Here is a 17,518-nt window from a genome sequence, read left to right on the forward strand (position 1 = left end):
AAAAATCCTCGCAGCGACCAGCGGCTTCAAGGAATGGTCCCTCAGCCGTCCTCCTGGGGAAGTGCTCCGATTTGTCCTGAGAAATCAATAATCTGTAATAACTGATGTGTTGCTCGTGAATCAGGTGGTTACGGGCAACACATAAAATATTACAGGCATTTGATTTCTCAGTTTTCCCCGCATTACAGATAGACATGTATTGCTGGGAAGACCGTATCGTAAACTGGAAAGCCACAAGTTTCTCCTTCATTTTTGCAGGTTTTCTATGTTTATTTGGTCAAAGAAGACGTTAGGGTCTGGCTGTCGTCTGCTAGTGAACCGTAATACATCCCGGCAGTGACCAATGAACATCTGCCTTGCATGTCACCTGGGCGAGCGTCGACCAATCCGGGACGACCACGCGCCAGGCAGTCTAGAAGCCTCAGTTGTGTTTTGGCGTCAAGGGTTGGGAGACGCGTGTCAGTCAGCGCAGGACATCACTTACTCGGGGTGCCGGGCGCGTCCCTCGTAGGTGAGTGGAGGGGCGTGTTGGCTGCGGGTGGCGGGGGGCTGGGCGGGGCACGGGGCGGCACGTCGTCCGCTGGGGCACGGCTGGCGGCGGCGGGGCAGGACTCACGCCGCCACACACACCCGGCACACCCAGGCGTGTCTCGGCCTTTAGTACGCCTTCTTTGCATAGATTAACCCCACCCCCTGTACATCTGTGCCACTCTCAGGCAGTCTTGTACTATAGGGCAGAGTCGAAGTCGGCAGGTATGAGTGGTAAAATTTTAGTGTTTGCTCATACTCCCCTCTCCCCTAAACAAGCTTGGTGACCTGTGGGAATGCGGGGCTTCAGGTGGGGTCCCTGAATGCGTCGCACTCACATATATTTTAATTGCGTGGAGGGGGGAGGAAAAATATCCTAGTTATAGGAAAATTCCTTACAATTAGGGATTCTTCCCCTCACACACACACACACACACACACACTAAAATATGATTGCAACAAATTTAATGTTCCCCATACGGAAACCATGTATTTCCCCAGGTCCCCAAGCTTTTTTTGGGAGGGAAGCAAAGTGGACCCACCCCCGCTGCTACCACTTCCCAACCCGCGCTGCACATTTCTGTCGGGCCACACTTACATATATTTAAACCATCCTAACCTAGCTTACCCTAACGTAATCTATCTAATGAGGGGACTTCACCCCCCTAGACCCCCCACCTAATGGGGGGGCTTCACCCCCATTGACCCCTCCTAACAGGGTGGCTACACCCTCCTTGACTGCCCTCATGGGAGGGCTATGTCCCCATTGACCCCCTGATTATTTTCTGGAAGTCATTCTTTACTACACTGCACTCAGTGAGCAAGAAACAATCAATAGTGTATTAACTGTGCAAGAGGTGCCTACTTTCCTTTCTTCACCATTAGCCATTACTTACATTACTGACAACGCCAAGAAGGTCTGGAGGCTTCAGACCTGTATTCATCCAAAATTTTTTTTTCTAATTAAAGCGTACTCAGTAATGAAACAGCCAGCACACAGAATCCATGCGGTAATACTTTATAAGAAGTCCGCCTCCCCCTTCGCCACTCCAGCCCCCCCTACCCCCCAAGACAAGCCTGGGGAACTGGGGTTTGGGGGGGAAGCCAAAATCACTGAAAAATGGGCTTCCAAAATTTCCCTAGAAATATCCCTAAATGAAGGAAAATTCCCAAGTCTCAAAAGTAAGGAAAGTACTAATTTTATAACCTAACAGCCCCCCTCGCCCCCCTGCTAACCAAGGGGGTCTGCGCCCCCCTACATGTATGATGCGCTGGAAAAACTTTTTTTTTTGTGGGGAGCATATTTAAACTACTCCAACCAAACTTTACAACCTGCTAACGAGGGTGCTTTGCCCCCCTCGACCCCCCTCCTTACCTAAGGGGGCTGTGCCCCTGCTGGACCCCCCCATGTAGGGAATTTTCCTTAATTTAGGGAAATTTTGGAAGCGGCCTTGGTTAACAGGGGGGCGAGGGGGGCTGTTAGGTTATGAAGTTGGGACTTTCAAGACGGGAATTTTCCTTCATTTAGGGATTTTTCTAGGGAAATTTTGGAAGCCCATTTTTCAGTGATTTTGGCTCCCCCCCCCCAAACCCCAGTTCCCCAGGCTTGTCTTGGGGGGTAGGGGGGGCTGGAATGGCGAAGGGGGAGGCGGACTTCTTATAAAGTATTACCATCCATGCTTACACTAAGCAAACACAGACACTCCACATGTGTACAGCTGTGTACACTACACATTACTATTGGCTGAATACAACTTTGATGTGTCCTCACAACAAAGATCATTGGCTACTTGAGAGTAACACACATGAACAAACATTAGAGAATTATAACCTGGATTTCAATGGAATAAAGTTTGAACAGTGGCCTGTGTTTGAACCTGATTCATGCAAGAGGTGGCTACCCCTTCTTGAACAAAAGCCAAGAATCTCATAAACTACCTGAGAACCCCACCTAAACCTAATTGAGCTTAGTTATCTATTTCCTTCCAGTCTGCTTGAATAATAGTAACAGTTACAGAAGTACTCAATATTCACCTAAATTGTGCTCAGTTAGCAGCCACTCCATAATTAAAAATGCACTAAAGGGTAGTGGAGTAACTGCAATGATTCTTAAAGTCTTTGGATGACTTAATTGATTGAAATGTTTGGTAAATATAAGTTCACTTGTCTCAATAAGACAAAACTATTTCTGATAAGTTTTGATATTTTTAATTAATCTCTTAACTATTTCCTGCAGATATCATTAGTTCCATGAATTTCACCCCCCCCACCCCCCTCACTTTTTATTTTTTATTTTTTATTTATTTATTTTTTTTTTACATATTCGCCTATGCCATATGTGCCATGAAATAAACAACTAATAACCACATCAAAACTCACCAGAACTACAACAGTTCAGTCTTCACAATATGCAGGAACAAAAATAAAGATCTCACATGACCAAATTGAAGGTGGATTCAGCCGCTGCTGAAGTGAGACTGCCATTTTGGAAACAGCACAATGTGCAACATATCACAAGTATTTATTGAAAATATTAAATTTCACATCGAACAACCTAGTATCACCAGTAATTTTTAATTAGTAATACAAATTATATATATATATATTTTACTATATTTTCAATATTGCTTGCCTTACATTCAAGATATGTGAAGAGGAAAAATGAAAGCAGAAGAGCATAAGTTTATAGTAATCATTTTTAGATGATCATATTTCAAAATAATTATATAATTATTTCAGAAACAATTACCGTATATTGTATGTTAGGTTAATCGTGGCTCATAACCTCCAAAAAAAGAAAGGGCTGGCAAGCTTATACGTTAATATCATTTGTTTTGTCCTCAGGCTTCATGATGTCGTGGAGGTGGTCGAAAAAGATCCTGCTCACATTCTTCTTGTTGGGTGTGTTACTCGCAGGTAGAGGAGGAGCCTCAGAGGATGACGAGGAGGTCACCATCACAGAGGAAGTTGTTGTGAGTAACTGAGTGTCTGATGTCTTGTTAGGATGCACTGTCATGAAAGTGAGGAATGTGGGCTAGACAGGAGGGTCTCCACTTGCTTATGCCCATACACCTCTAAACAGGTACCATTGGGAGGATAAGCTAAAAGAATCACACACACACACACACACACACACACACACTGTGCTGTGCAGATACTGACAAACAGTGGAGAAAAGACTAACATAATAACAGCCTATGCCCCCTCTAAAACCAAAAAATGGAATGAAGTAAGATATAACGCTATGCTAGAAGAAACAGTACGGGCACTGACAGACGAAATAAAGAATAGTAGGAAGGTAATATTAGCGGGAGATTTCAATTGCGAAGAGGTGAATTGGGAAGACTATGCAACGGAGTGTGGAGAAAATACCTGGGGAAGTAAACTATTGAAGCTGGCAACAGATAACCTGTTGACGCAGTGGGTCAAAGGAAAAACAAGGCTGAGAGGGGATGACCAACCATCGAGACTAGACCTAATTTTCACAAAAAATGTCGAGCTAGATGAAGAAGTCAGTCATGAGTGCCCCTGGGAAAGAGTGACCATGAGCTATTATTAGAGATGAAAACTAAGGAAGGATATGAACATCGTGATGAAGCACATAAGGAAAAACTATGCAAAGGCAGATTACGTTGGACTCGAGACTTTCTTCGCTGGGGTAGACTGGAGTGATATGAAGAGGAGTACTAACATTCAAAAGAAATATGACCTTTTTATGAATATCTACAACAGAGGAATAGAGATATATGTTCCATACTATACAGTAAAAGCTAAAGGAGAGAAAACATGGTTTGGATGGAGGTGTGAAACAGCAAAACAAAACAGAAATAAGGCATGGAGGAATTTAAAGAAAAGACCAAATAAGAATAACAGACAAATATAAAAAAGAAAGAAATGAATATGTTAGAATAAGGAGAGAAGAGGAAGCTAATTAAAAAAAAAAAAAAGTTTCTAGTTGTAAAGAAGAACCAAAAATGTTTTATAAATTCATAAATGGGAAGCTAAAAAGAAATGAAGCAGTGGAAAGACTAAAAGAAAAAAATGTATTCTACGAGAAGGACAAAGAAATTGCAGAAATATTAAAAAAAAAAATTTCATAAAGTATTTATGAAAGAGACCGACTTTGACAGGGGTCTCGAAAATTATAATGAAGAGAAGCTAAATTATGTAAAGGTTGAGAAAGGGGAACTGTTGAAGCTGATGGAGACTTTAGATGGAAGGAAAGCTTTGGGACTGGATGAAATCTCCGGTCAAGTGCTAAAAGAGTGTAAAAATTAATTATTGGAACCAATTTATGACATAATAACATGCTCTGTAAATACAGGAAAAGTGCCCTTAGAGTGGAAGAGAGCGAACATTGTACCAATTTATAAAAGTGGAAATAAAACTGATCCATTAAATTATAGGCCAGTCTCTTTAACAAGTGTAATGTGCAAGATCTGTGAAAGTATAATAAAAAACAATGGGTTGAAGATTTAGAAAAGGGAAACATGATAAATGAAGGACAGTTTGGATTTAGAAAAGGGAAATTGTGTGTCACCAACTTACTGTGTTTCTACTCAAGAGCAATAGACTTGGTGCAAGAAAGAGAAGGATGGGCTGATTGTGTATATCTCGATCTGAAAAAAGCTCAGGTCAGGGCTACTCAGCTTTTATGAGCAAAAGTCCGGTTAGACAAGTTACAACACACAGAATTTTGGAATTCAGACCGCGGGCCACCAGTTGAATAGCCCTGCTATAGGTCATACTAAAATTATTCTAGTGTAAGGGAAAAAAAGCCTGTAACTGTCTTCAGTGATTTAACATTGTGCATAGCTAATCTATTTATGCTGAAGCCTGTATATTATAGTCAGGAGGAAGATGGGAGGCGAGTGATGTGTGGCTGTAATCATGACAGGGTGCAAGGGAAGGTAAGACTATCTATCTATAAATATGTCCATCTAGATGGAAGTAGAGGGATACATGGACTGACAGAGATGGGGAGAGGAAGGCTTATCACTCGTGTAAACTTAATCCTGAGTCAAAGGTAAAGTTAAGTACTGGAAATAGACTTGACCAGGTCATATCATGTGAAGCATTCAAAAATAATGCTGGATAATCCAAGTGACAGTGGCATTGTAAATTGTAGAGTCAGGGCAGACAGATAACTAGGTGGAGAGATATAATTAAAAACTTTGCTAGTGCAGGTGGAAAAGGAAACATGAGAGAACCAGGTGGAGAGGGGAAATTAAAACTGGAGCAAGATGAAAACTAGGTGGAGATATGACTGGGGCAGGGCAGGATGGAATATATCAACATCAAGCACAGAACCTGATGTTGAGTTAGAAGTGAACCTTTTCTGGAGCAGGATCAAGTACACTGGCATCAGACAGAAAGGATGATAACACTGAAAAATCTTTGTCCTGCAATGAGGTAATAATAATTACATGATGAACTATATGAGATACAATGTGAAGAAAATAAGTAGATAAAAGAAAAACATCCAAGTAGGCTGCTCCCTATTTTTTTTTCCAAGACCCAGTCACATCCATTTTTCCTGCCTTCTGCCATCTTTTCTTACTTATTTAATCTTGTTATTAGTAGGGAAAAAAACATGAAAAATATATTTTTTAATATTTCCAAGAAAGAGTTGCAGCAAGTAGAGAAACAAGGCATGGTTGCTGTGTTGTGTTCATAAATGCTGTACCTTAAGTGAGGTATTGAATTCCCATCTTTCTTTGTTGGCTTTGTACCTAATACTGGGGATAATTGCTTTATTCATGATACATTAAGTTCCATTAAATTTGAATGGTCTAGTGTAGGGAGCTCTTGCATATTGATTTATTGGTGGTGTGAGGTATTGGCAGACTAGAATGACTGAATTTTAGTAGTCCTACTGCATGGGAAAAGCAAAAGTTGATATATGACTAAATAAGGAATATAGGAAGGCTTACTATCAGATAAACTTACAACATATTTGGGTAAAATACCCCTTTCAAGTAATATTTTCTGTAGTCAAACCATAATCGAACGGACTATAACCCTATGGGAAAATATGCATTTGGGGAAATCACCTCTGACACGTCATATAAAACATGTTTTTTTGTTCCCAAAAGTAGCCCAATTTGCGATAAGTAGCCCAATCTGGCAACACTGCAGTGTGGCGGCGCGTGAATTTTTTTTTGCTATGAGAAAATCTCGACCAATAGCAGTCGTCCCTGAGTGAGCTGCTGGCCAATAGGAAAGCATGACGTCACAGTCTAACCGTGGCGTCACTCAGGAGCAGCAACCTAAAGGCGGTGTCACACTAGCACTTTTCCGTCAACTTTTTTCGTTTTTCTGAAAATCGCCGATATCTTGGCTCGCCCTGTCACCTAAGCGGTGTTTTAGTCTGAAACTTTCGTCGGCACAGACCATGGGAATGTAAACAAACATGGAGTCCACGCTGCGGCAAAGATACGCTGCTCTGAACCTAACACTGTGTATTGTGAGACTTAGGCAGGCTAAACAAGCCAAAAGCATGCATGGATGCGCTCATGGTTGGCTCGTCGGAAAGAGAAAGTGTGTACCACAGGCTGTTAAAAGAGCTGAGTTTAGAGGATCATGAGATTCTGAAGAATTGGATCAGGTTGGACAAGAGCCAGTACCACAGACTTCTGGAGTTAGTGACACCTCTTATTGCCAGAAGTGACACCAGGATGAGGAAGGCTGTCACTGCAGGAGAGCGTTGAGACAGGTTGAAGCCACGCGGAAAGTCTCGGTCTTGGTCTTGGAAATGTAAACAAAGTCGGAAATTTGCAGGCGCAAACGATCCTGAACGTCTGACAAATTCATGCCGTAAGATCATGCTGAACGATGAACAATAGACGTCAATGGCATTCATCGACGGAAAAAGTGCTAGTGTGACACCGCCTTAATGCGTCCATTGCCCCGCCTCCCTCTCTCTCCCTTCCCCCTCCTCTCTGCCTCCCTCCCTCCCTCTCTCTGCCTTCCTCCTCCTCTCTCCTTCTCCCTCCTCTCTGCCTCCCTCCTCCTCTCTGCCTTCCTATTTAGCGTCAATGCATCCAGCGTGTCACACGAAACTGGGGCCGTATAAGCGGGGGTCACAATTAGTTGACATGAATCTGCGAAACCGCGATGGGTGAGACCCTTGAGCATGGGGGTGACTGTATAGGAAGGCTTACTATCAGATAAACTTACAACATATTTGGGTAAAATACCCCTTTCAAGTAATATTTTCTGTAGTCAAACCGTAATCAAACCTAGCTTTTTTCTGGTATATTTATATGTTTAACCCTTTCGATGCTAAATACTTGCAGCAAGGACTAGCGTAACTTGCTGGTTGTGCTAAATCCTCGCTGCGAGCGCCAGTCGCGCTCAAATTTCCCGCGTATGAGAGTGTTCCAACACTATTTCTCACCCCACAGCATTGCCAATTCTGTGGGTTTTCCACTAAGTTTGGTGGAAAATCATATCAGCCTAGAGCGGAAAAGCTCGGAAAATCTACAGACGAGTAACTGGTGGATGTTGTTGTCCAATATTGCTCATTTTTGCATAGCTTCACCTATCACCTGACTGATTTTTTGACCAAATAGTTGTAAATTTTGCAGTTGGCAATACTACCCTGCCAACACCCCATCAAGAGATCTACTCCAGACTCCAGTAGTTGCCTCAATATGGCTGAGCATCACGCACACACGAATGTACGTCTTCACAGGCAACACCCCACGAACGTGCCTGTATGTTCGCAGGAGAGGCTAACATAACCGAATCTTATAGATCTTGGCCTCCTCTTTCCAGTGGTGTCTTGTTTTTTAGCTGTGATGAATAGTTTTTGAGATATAGAGGTTAAAAGAGTGAGCACTAGCTTGGTGGAGCTAAAAGCTCGCTGCGAGCGCCAGTCACACTCACAGCCAACACCCCCTCAACGTCATTGTGGAGTATCCATTGGCAATACCAGGGTCACCGACCTTTTCTTGCTGATGATGCAGTAATCCTGGTGGAGTTGTTGTAGATTTTGGTGATGGCTCTCAAGGCACTTCACGAGGAGGCAGGTGTTTGGAGGCTTGCTAGATGAAACGGTACAGTCTGTTCATGTGTATGGCGAGGACAGCGAGATCTCGGAAAATTCTACGTATATACCTTGGTATCATAGTTCATAACAATGGTGAGTCTCGCCAGGAAGTCTTATGGTGGATTGGCTTGGCCCACAGTGTTATAAGCATGATTATATGGCATTTTTGATACCTGTGCAGAAGGACAAAGATCTGGATCTTCAAGTCCTTTGTGCTCCCTGTCTTACTTTTTGACTGTGAGACACTGAATGGGGACTTGGAGATGCAGATTGATGCCTTTGGTAATAAATGTCTATGCAGAATCATGGGATATCGCTGGATTGACTTTGTCAAACCAGCGACTACTCCGTGAGATTGATTTGACATATATTACCTGCGTAGTCTGTCAACGCCAACTCACGCCAAACGGGCGCATGGCACGCTACCCAGAAGCTGATCCTGCCCATCAGGTTGTCTCTGTGAGAGGCAATCCTGAGTGGAGGAGGCTTAGGGGACGCCCGCGGAGTTCGTGGCTTGAGAAAGTCGATATATCCTGCTGGGAGGTACGCAGGATGGGAAAGGGGCCTGCATGGAGACTCACCAGGAGGGACCCCTGGATTTGGCGTCGTAGGGTGGGGGAGATGACGCGCCCCCTGGCGTATGCCCCCATTGATTGATTGATTGATATCCTAAGTGATATCAGGCACAATCAATTAGTGCAAACCCAACCATCGAAAAGCAGAAAGGGAATAGGAATGGGATGGAGTACATTTGGTTAACACTCACGAATAGCATCCTGCCAATATCTGCTTGCCTCACTCCAGCTGTGTTCGGTTAACCTTTTAACTATGCAGTGTTGTGGAACGTCACATAACAGAGTTAACAAGTTTTGCCAATAATGTGGTGTTAGTCAAATGCCCTGCTGAGTTGTATGAGGATTGTATGGACAGGGGGGTGGAGTGTTTGTGAACAAAGGATATGTTGAAGTGGCCAGTGTCATTCTGCTGCATCTTCTTACCTTCTATGAATGTTCCATTCAACTGTAAATCAACTGTGGTAAATGGTAACCTATAAGAGCTGCTGTAGAAATATTTTTAGGGAACTGTTGTTGTGGAACGCCGTTTTTATTGTGCTCAGCTGATCCACTGTCCTGTTTTGTTCACACACACACACACACACACACACCTGCAGGAGGGAGAAGCTTAGGTTTACCTGTTAGCCACACAACTGCTTTTTCATCCCCGCCTATAGCGCCGGTAGGCTTTCTTCAGGGGCCAGATGGTCGGCCCAGGCCTGTCGTGGCGCAGGCAAATTTTTTTTATAGTGGCGCCAGTTATGCTTGGCTCATGCTGTCCCCCGGAATTCATTCTTGATTCACTGGACGGTTTCTTCTAGAGTCCGGGTTGATAGGTGGTCTTCTGGACAGCATGTGGGTAGTCTTAGGCCACTCGGCGGTGACTGAAAATTCCAAGGTGGGGATTCGAACCAACGTTGTCCATGGCGTGGTGAATGTGATCCCAGCACGCTAACCACTCAGCCACCGCCTACCCACCGCTGATGGAGAGATGAGCCAAACTAGACAGTGGATCAGCTGAGTGCAACAAAAATGGTATTCCACAACAACATGTCCATTAGAATATTCCTGCAGCAGCTCATAGGCATCCATTTACCAGAAGCAGCAGAGGTGACACCTGCCACACTCATATAACTATGATGTATCCTTTTTTTACAAACACTACTGTTCGTGCCTGCACAACTCCCCACACAACAACTCGATGGGGCATTTGGTGAATGCCGCCATCTCGGCAAAACTCATTCACTATTGCATAATGTTGTACAGCATTTCGTGGCTAATTGGTCAAGTAAATGCAGGGCCGAGGTGAAGTGAGCGCTTTAGGACAGCAGCTGGGTAAGAGGCATGGAAATGCTGCATAAACAAACAGTTGCTGTATTCATGGCAGGGTATTATTAAAAAGGTCAGCTCATTATTTAATGGAATGTTATTGGCCTGGTCGTAAGTGCGAGTGGTTGTGAGTTGTTTACGTAGTAACTCGAGGACTACCTGTATACGTACATATAAGAAAAGCAAATACAATCTTTTCATTCTCATTCAGCAACACTACACCTCTAGGCTAAGTTTACTTCAGCTGCAAAGATGGAAGACAAAAAATACTGTGAAGTCTGATTATCAGTTCTTATTCTTTTATTATTTTGGAGTCATATCCACTTTTGTATGCTCTGCTGATTTTATTTTCAAATAGTTCAACTACATATAATAGAGGAATTAAACATCTGCAAATATACTATCTTTCTACCAACAGTTGGCAAAAAAAATCTATACTTCTATCTATACAGTTGACAAAAAAAAATATCAAACACCCATTGGTCTATTGAACAGAATTTGAGTGAAATCTCTAGACATGAAGTTTTGTTGGTTTAGTGGGCACCGGTGACTAAAGTCTGCCCAATGGTACCTACCTCTCTTGCTCTTGCTCTTGCTGTACAGGTGACCCGTTGGAGAGTCAGGCCTTCGTATCGGCACACCCTGTAAAAATAAAACAACACAAGCAGTATCCATTACAAATCTTCCAATTCCCTATTTCTTGCACACCACATCTTTTCCAGAAAACTCTTCATGGCTTCTATAATTCTATCATTTGCTTCATCACTCAGTCCCAGCAGCAGCAGCATCCATTCCCTCTCTGTCCTTGCAATCCTCCCATTCACATCCCAGCCCATCTCACTCAGTGCCACCCTCATCATCTCCGTCCTTTCTAACCAGCACAACACCATGTCCATAGATATCACTCATATCTTATTCAGTTGACCCATGGGCATTTGCTGATAGTACACACTAACACTTCATAGGTTGATTTCATTGGAACTTTTTAATGTTTACAATGAAGCTATACTTCAACATCATGAAAAATGAGTTAACTGTGTTATTGTTGTAATTCCAAATTCCATTCAAATGTGGGAAGATTTAGTTGCCAGAGTTATATTGGTAAATTTAAGTGAATCAAATGTTATGTGGTATATTTTGTTATTCCTTTCCATTTGTTGATTTACAGGAGGAAGCAGAGGAAACTGAAGATGTTGTTTACAGTACACCAAGGCAGATTGAAAATGCTTATGTCATGGAAACATTTGATGATTTAATAGCTTTTGAGAAGAAGTGGATCAAGTCACAGGCAAAGAAGGAAGGAGTGGATGAAGACATTGCAAAGTACAATGGTAAGTAATTCTTTAGTCACTAATAAAAAAATATATATGTATTACTATGTACAGCAGGAATGCCTATTATGCGTCTTTCACTACTTGAAACGCCTACTACACGAGGACCCGAAAGTATAACTCACAAACTGAAAGAGCGTGAGTTGAACCCATAGTACAGAAGGTGGAGGCAGGGAATGAAGGAACTATCAAATTCCACACCGATGGTGAAACTCCCGTCAGTCAAACAAAATGCAACAAAAACAGAAACAAACGATGTAAAATATAGAACAAACACAATAGCATATGGAAGGGCACTGTAGAATGCACATGGCAGACCTCATACTTTTGTTTGTTTATAAATGGTGCTGCCCACGCTGCCTCACTGCCACCACCACGCCACACCGACACTTCAGTCAATCAGACAAAACAGAAACAACCAATAAAAATGTTGAATAAACATAATAACATGTGGAAGGACACAGGAATGAGCATGGCGCACCTCATTCCAGGCTGCATATAAAAAATTCTTGCGATGCCTGGGTAAAATCCAGTGAGTGAGCATCATGTTGCTACATCATCTATCTATCACACCATAATCCATCATGAGATCTATTGGCCTGTAGCAGTCATGACATGGTGTCCTTGGTTGCTGACAATATAGGAAAGCAAACTTGTCACTTATGGAATTTTTACTCTTCATTGCTATTATTCTTATAAAAATGACACATTCATAGCATTATATAGCTTTATTTCATGTATACAGAATATTTGATACACAAGCCTACCGGCACCACAGGCGAAGATGTAAAAAAAAAAAAAAAAGTAAGTGGCTGACATGTGAGTGATGTATTGTTGGTGATCTGGCAGCACTGTAGAGAGGCTTATGGCCATATCTTACATCTCCCCCACCACCTTCCTTTTCCTCTTCCCTTACACAGTATCCCCTTTCTGCTGGGCACTATAACTTGACCTCAACTCCTTCCCTTGCTAGAGGTTTTTCGAGTTGGGTTGGTAGCCTCTGTAAATACCTCTACATGGAAATCTTGATAATTGAAGCATTTTACATACATTGGTGTGATTATACTATATAGTGTGATTATACTTTGGTGATTATACCAAATAAAATGGTTGATTGAATGGTAAATATATAGGTATAATTGCATACATAGCGTGATTGATAGGGTTGGCATCCCTGCGCGGCCTGAGTTTCCACCGTTCCACGCAGTCAGCCCAGGAGTCCACATGTGCCCGCCGCTACCACTTCTCTGCCCCTCGCTACCATCCCGTCAAGCAAAGAGCTGTTAGAAAAGTGATCGAGCCCTATTGGAGCTATAGCAAAAGACTACCTGCTTGAGTTAATCAAGCCGGTGTGTTGACATGGCAAGGGTTAAAAATCATGATGCAACCCTAAAGTCTTTAACAACATTTTAAATAATTTATTTAAGAAACTTTTGCCGATTCATATTAGGTCAAATAAGTTTTATTTTAATTCCTGGATCGTTCACTACCATATTAATGAAAGAAATGCAGGATTGATGCATAAAATATGTGAAGGGGCAGACGAAGATGTGCCTATCTCGACCCCTTGCCAGATTCCAACAATTTCACCCTCCAACACCTTCCCTTCTCCTCCAGAAAAACCCCTTTGAGTATTATGATAGGAGAAAATGGCCAAAGAGGTTCTACAGTCGAAGAGGTTGCCTTATGGTACGGCCGTTAGGCCCCACCCAGATGGACTCCATATTTGTGTCTGACTTTTGTCATCCCTATCTGGAAAGAGAAAAAAGACTGCCAGGACTGCAACAACTACCATGGTATTATGCTGCTCAATGTTCTGGCAAGGTGCATGCCCATCTCTTGCTCATATGGATTCACAACCATCTGCTGAAGCTGCAGAGATCTGTGATGACCCGAGTTTTGATGGGATGCTTGCAACCAATATCGATCTCAAGAAGGCGTTTTATTCAGTCCACTCTGGAATCCACGACTGATGGATTCCTGCAAGGATTCTTGGTCTGTTGGTTTGCCTGTACTCTAGGACTGAGAATGCTGTGAAGTGAGGGAATTAGGGGCATATTCAATTTCTTTCTTGTAAACACAGGAGTAAGGCAGGACTGTGTTCCTTCCTGCCCCATCACTTTTCAACACATGTATGGATGGACTGGGTTTCAAGCAGAGTTGTGAACCAGCCATTGTGGAGCATCTCCTGCAAGAATTATAGACTACAAGAATAGCCCACTGAAACGTCATTGATGGTGTCATGACTGCGTAATGGTCATCTGGTTTGCTCTCTCCATATAAAATGTATTAGAAAACCATTTTATATTAATCTTGTCACTCATTCATTGTCAGATTTTGCACTTTTTTTATTGCTTAGGATATGTAATTAAATTGGCAGCTGTTGAGTTGGCAAATAGTATACAGTAATAGAAATATTTGAGAAATATGTTAAAAAAAGGTACTGAGAAATATTGCTGTCTACCATATATCGATGCTTACGTTTTCTCAAACCCCCATAATAACCCCTGTGTCTACCAGCTAGCTATATGGGGAGGTGACATGCATCCTAGAAGTCAACCCTGCACACAAAATTGTATGTGATAGAGACAATCATGAGTAGAGGCCAAGGGTGTTTCTGTAAATTTTGTGGTTTATGAGGACTGCTGGGAGGCACTTGGTATGGGAAAGGTGAACTGCTTGGAGGAAACCCCAGTGATGGCATCTTAGGGTGGGTGAGGCAATGGGCCTCCCAGCATATGCCCACATTAATTGCCAGATTAAAACTTGTTGGACTGTGTACTTGTGTTTCGTCAGTTAATGGTTCATCATATCACAGCTAATAATCAGTTGTTCATCTAAATATAAATACAGATTTTACCTATGACATTTGAATTGTCAGTCACTATGTCTGAAAATCAGTCACTGGAAATCTTCCTCAGGTGTGTGGGTACTCGAGGAGGCCGAGAAGATGCCCCTGACAGGTGACCGGGGACTAGTGTTAAAGTCCAAGGCCAAGCACGCAGCCATCTCTGTCCCTTTGAGGAAGCCTTTCGCCTTCTTGGACAAGCCTCTGGTGGTGCAGTATGAGGTCAACCTTCAAAATGGCCAGGAGTGTGGTGGAGCATACATCAAGGTAAGGCTATGCTGGGAAAATACATTGCCTTCAAAATGGCATTTCTTAGTTTCCACAGGGAACCTGCTACTGTAAACCTTGATACTGATTGAAGAAACAGTGAAGGAGTGAGGGTAACATCTGTATCCAGTTTTGACAGAACTGGATTTCCTTTAATAAATGAAAACAAGTTAAAAGTAGGAAAGGCCCTGGAGCTGATGGCATAATAGCAGAAATGTTGAAGTATTGAGGAGGTGTAGTTGTGGAATGGATATTATGGATATGTAACCTAGCATGGGGACAGGCTGAGGTACCAGAGGATTTAAGAAAGGCTATTGTTGTGCCGCAGCACGAAGGGAAAGGGAGCAGAGGTGATTGTAATAGTTGCAGGGGAAGAAGTCTACTCGGTTTGGCAGGAAAAGTGTATGGAAAGGTTTTTAAATGAGGATGAAGAAAATAACTGAGAAAAGTGTAGGCGATGAACAAGGGAGTTTTAGGAAAGGGAAGGGTTGTGGAGACCAAATATTTGCACTCAAAATGTTAGTTGAAAAATTCATAGAGAAGGATAGGAAGCTGTTTGCTGCATTCATGGACCTGGAGAAGGCATATGACAGGATTGACAGGAAGGGGTTGTGGGATGTTCTAAGGATATATGGTGTGGAAGGGCATTTGCTAAAGGGTATCCGATCCTTCTATAAGGATGCGAGTGCCTCTGTACGAGTGAATGGTGAGTTGAGTGAGAGTTTTGGTGTGGGTGTGAGACGGGTGTGTGATGTCACCATGGCTTTTTAATTTGTACATGGATGGTTGTATGAGAGAAATGAAAGCCAGAGTGGGGGAGCTTGGTCCAAGGCTGAAAGTGAGAGGTACGGAGGAGTCATTGGTTGCGGGCCTGTTTGCAGATGATACAGCATTGGCAGAGACCAAAGGGACGCTGCAGAGGATAGTGGATGAGTCTGACAGGTTGTGTAAGAGGAGAAAGCTGAGAGTGAATGCTGGAAAGAGTAAAGGTATGGTGTTTGAGAGGGCAAGAGTACAGGTCATTGATTTTACAAAGCCGTACAGAGTTAGAGGAGAGGGTACAGCGAAGTGTAGGATAAGGTTGGGGGGAGGAGAGAATGGAGGAGGTGACTGAGATTAAATATTTAGGTACTGTTTTATGTAAACATGGCAGCATGGAAGGTGAGGTGAGGGAGAGCAGTGAAGGGCAGACAGGTGGTGGGTGCATTGGAGAGAGTTATGAAAGGAAGAAGTGTGATCATGGAGGAAAAGAGGGGAATAAGGAACAGTATTATCCTGCCAGCTCTGTCATATGCGTCAGAGGCGTGGACATGGGATGCAGCAAAGCAATCAAGAATACGTGCAGTGGAAATAAGTCATATAAGAGGTGCATGTGGTGTGTCGGGATGGGATGGCGAAAATAATGAAAGCGTGTATGAGTGGACTGGAATGTGTGCGACAGTGAAAGGAGTGGAGTGTGGAGTGGTGGAGTGGGTGAAGCATGGTGCATTGAGATGGTTTGGACATGTGATGAGAATGGGGGAGAATGAATTTGTGAAGAGAGAGTGTGAAGGAAGGATTGAGGAAGGGGGTGTCAGGGGAAGAGCACATGTGAAGTGGATCAATAAGGTGTGTGAGTATTGGAGTGAGAGAGTTGGAAGTAGCAGGATTGAGTGTGCTGAGAGGGAGTGCCAGAACAGGGAGAGATGGAGACACTTCTTTTGCGGCCACCACCTGGAGGGAAGTTCCCGCGAGGGAGCAAGGCGTCACAGATATAGATAGGTAGATAGAATGAGAACAAGAAGGTATTATGGCATTAAGAGTCTAGTTTTATGGAGGGCTATAGGTAAGGCTAAGCCCTCTATTGTCTTCATTACTACTATTGATTTTAACCCGGTAGCAGCGGGGGTCATGTTTCTTAATGGTCCCTCCAAACGAGAAAAATTAGAAAAAATCACCCCTCACACAAACCATTTCATAATACATATTAAAGCATTTGTGATCAGATTATGTATCATCTATTTTGGGGATTTTATATCATGGCACAAATTTCGCCCGTTGCTGCTACATGGTAAAGCCACAAATTTGGCCTGTCGCTGCTACCGGGTTAATTAGCACAAAAATGGAAGTCCTAATCTTACCCAAAATACATCCCTTAGAGTGCACTTTCCAAAACAAGAGATTCAAATGGTGGCAAAAATGGCTCACAAATTGCAGATTTACTTCTTAGTAGGGAATGTTTTTACTCCTGAAGGTGCACTGTGGCAAATTACAAGTTAAAATGATTTATTTAACCCTTTCAATACGTGACACAGACGTCGGCATCACAGTCTGGAAAGAGTTGAGAGGAAATGGAACAGGATTAATCCTCTTCTAAACCTCTTAGTCCTCTTCCATTTCCTCTTAAACCTCTTAAGAGGAAATGGAAGAGGTTTAGATGAGGATTACTCCTTCCATTTCCTCCCAACCCTTTCCATACTGTGACGCCGACGTCTGCGTCACCGTATTGAAAGGGTTAATTTTGTTTGTTTAGGTGTTATTTTTATGGATTTTGTCACCTTATGGTTTGATTTATTGTCAACTCATTTGCTGTCTTGTCAGTTTAGTTGTTAGCCAGCCAGTGTCAGGC

General features: G+C 42.8%; 1 protein-coding gene across 1 annotated transcript in view; it reads left to right on the forward strand.

Moving 5' to 3' along the window:
* Nucleotides 1-599: 599 nt before the first annotated feature.
* The window catches only part of LOC126982881 (calnexin-like), a 43,815-nt gene continuing 26,896 nt past the window's right edge, over nt 600-17,518 (forward strand). Inside the window, 4 exon segments of the mRNA XM_050835159.1 lie at nt 600-753; nt 3,373-3,500; nt 11,633-11,795; nt 14,717-14,910. Coding sequence (XP_050691116.1) covers nt 3,378-3,500; nt 11,633-11,795; nt 14,717-14,910 — 480 coding nt within the window. The 5' untranslated portion in view covers nt 600-753; nt 3,373-3,377.

The sequence above is a fragment of the Eriocheir sinensis genome, chromosome 52 (assembly GCF_024679095.1).
Source record: "Eriocheir sinensis breed Jianghai 21 chromosome 52, ASM2467909v1, whole genome shotgun sequence".
Classification (NCBI taxonomy): Eukaryota; Metazoa; Arthropoda; class Malacostraca; order Decapoda; family Varunidae; genus Eriocheir; species Eriocheir sinensis.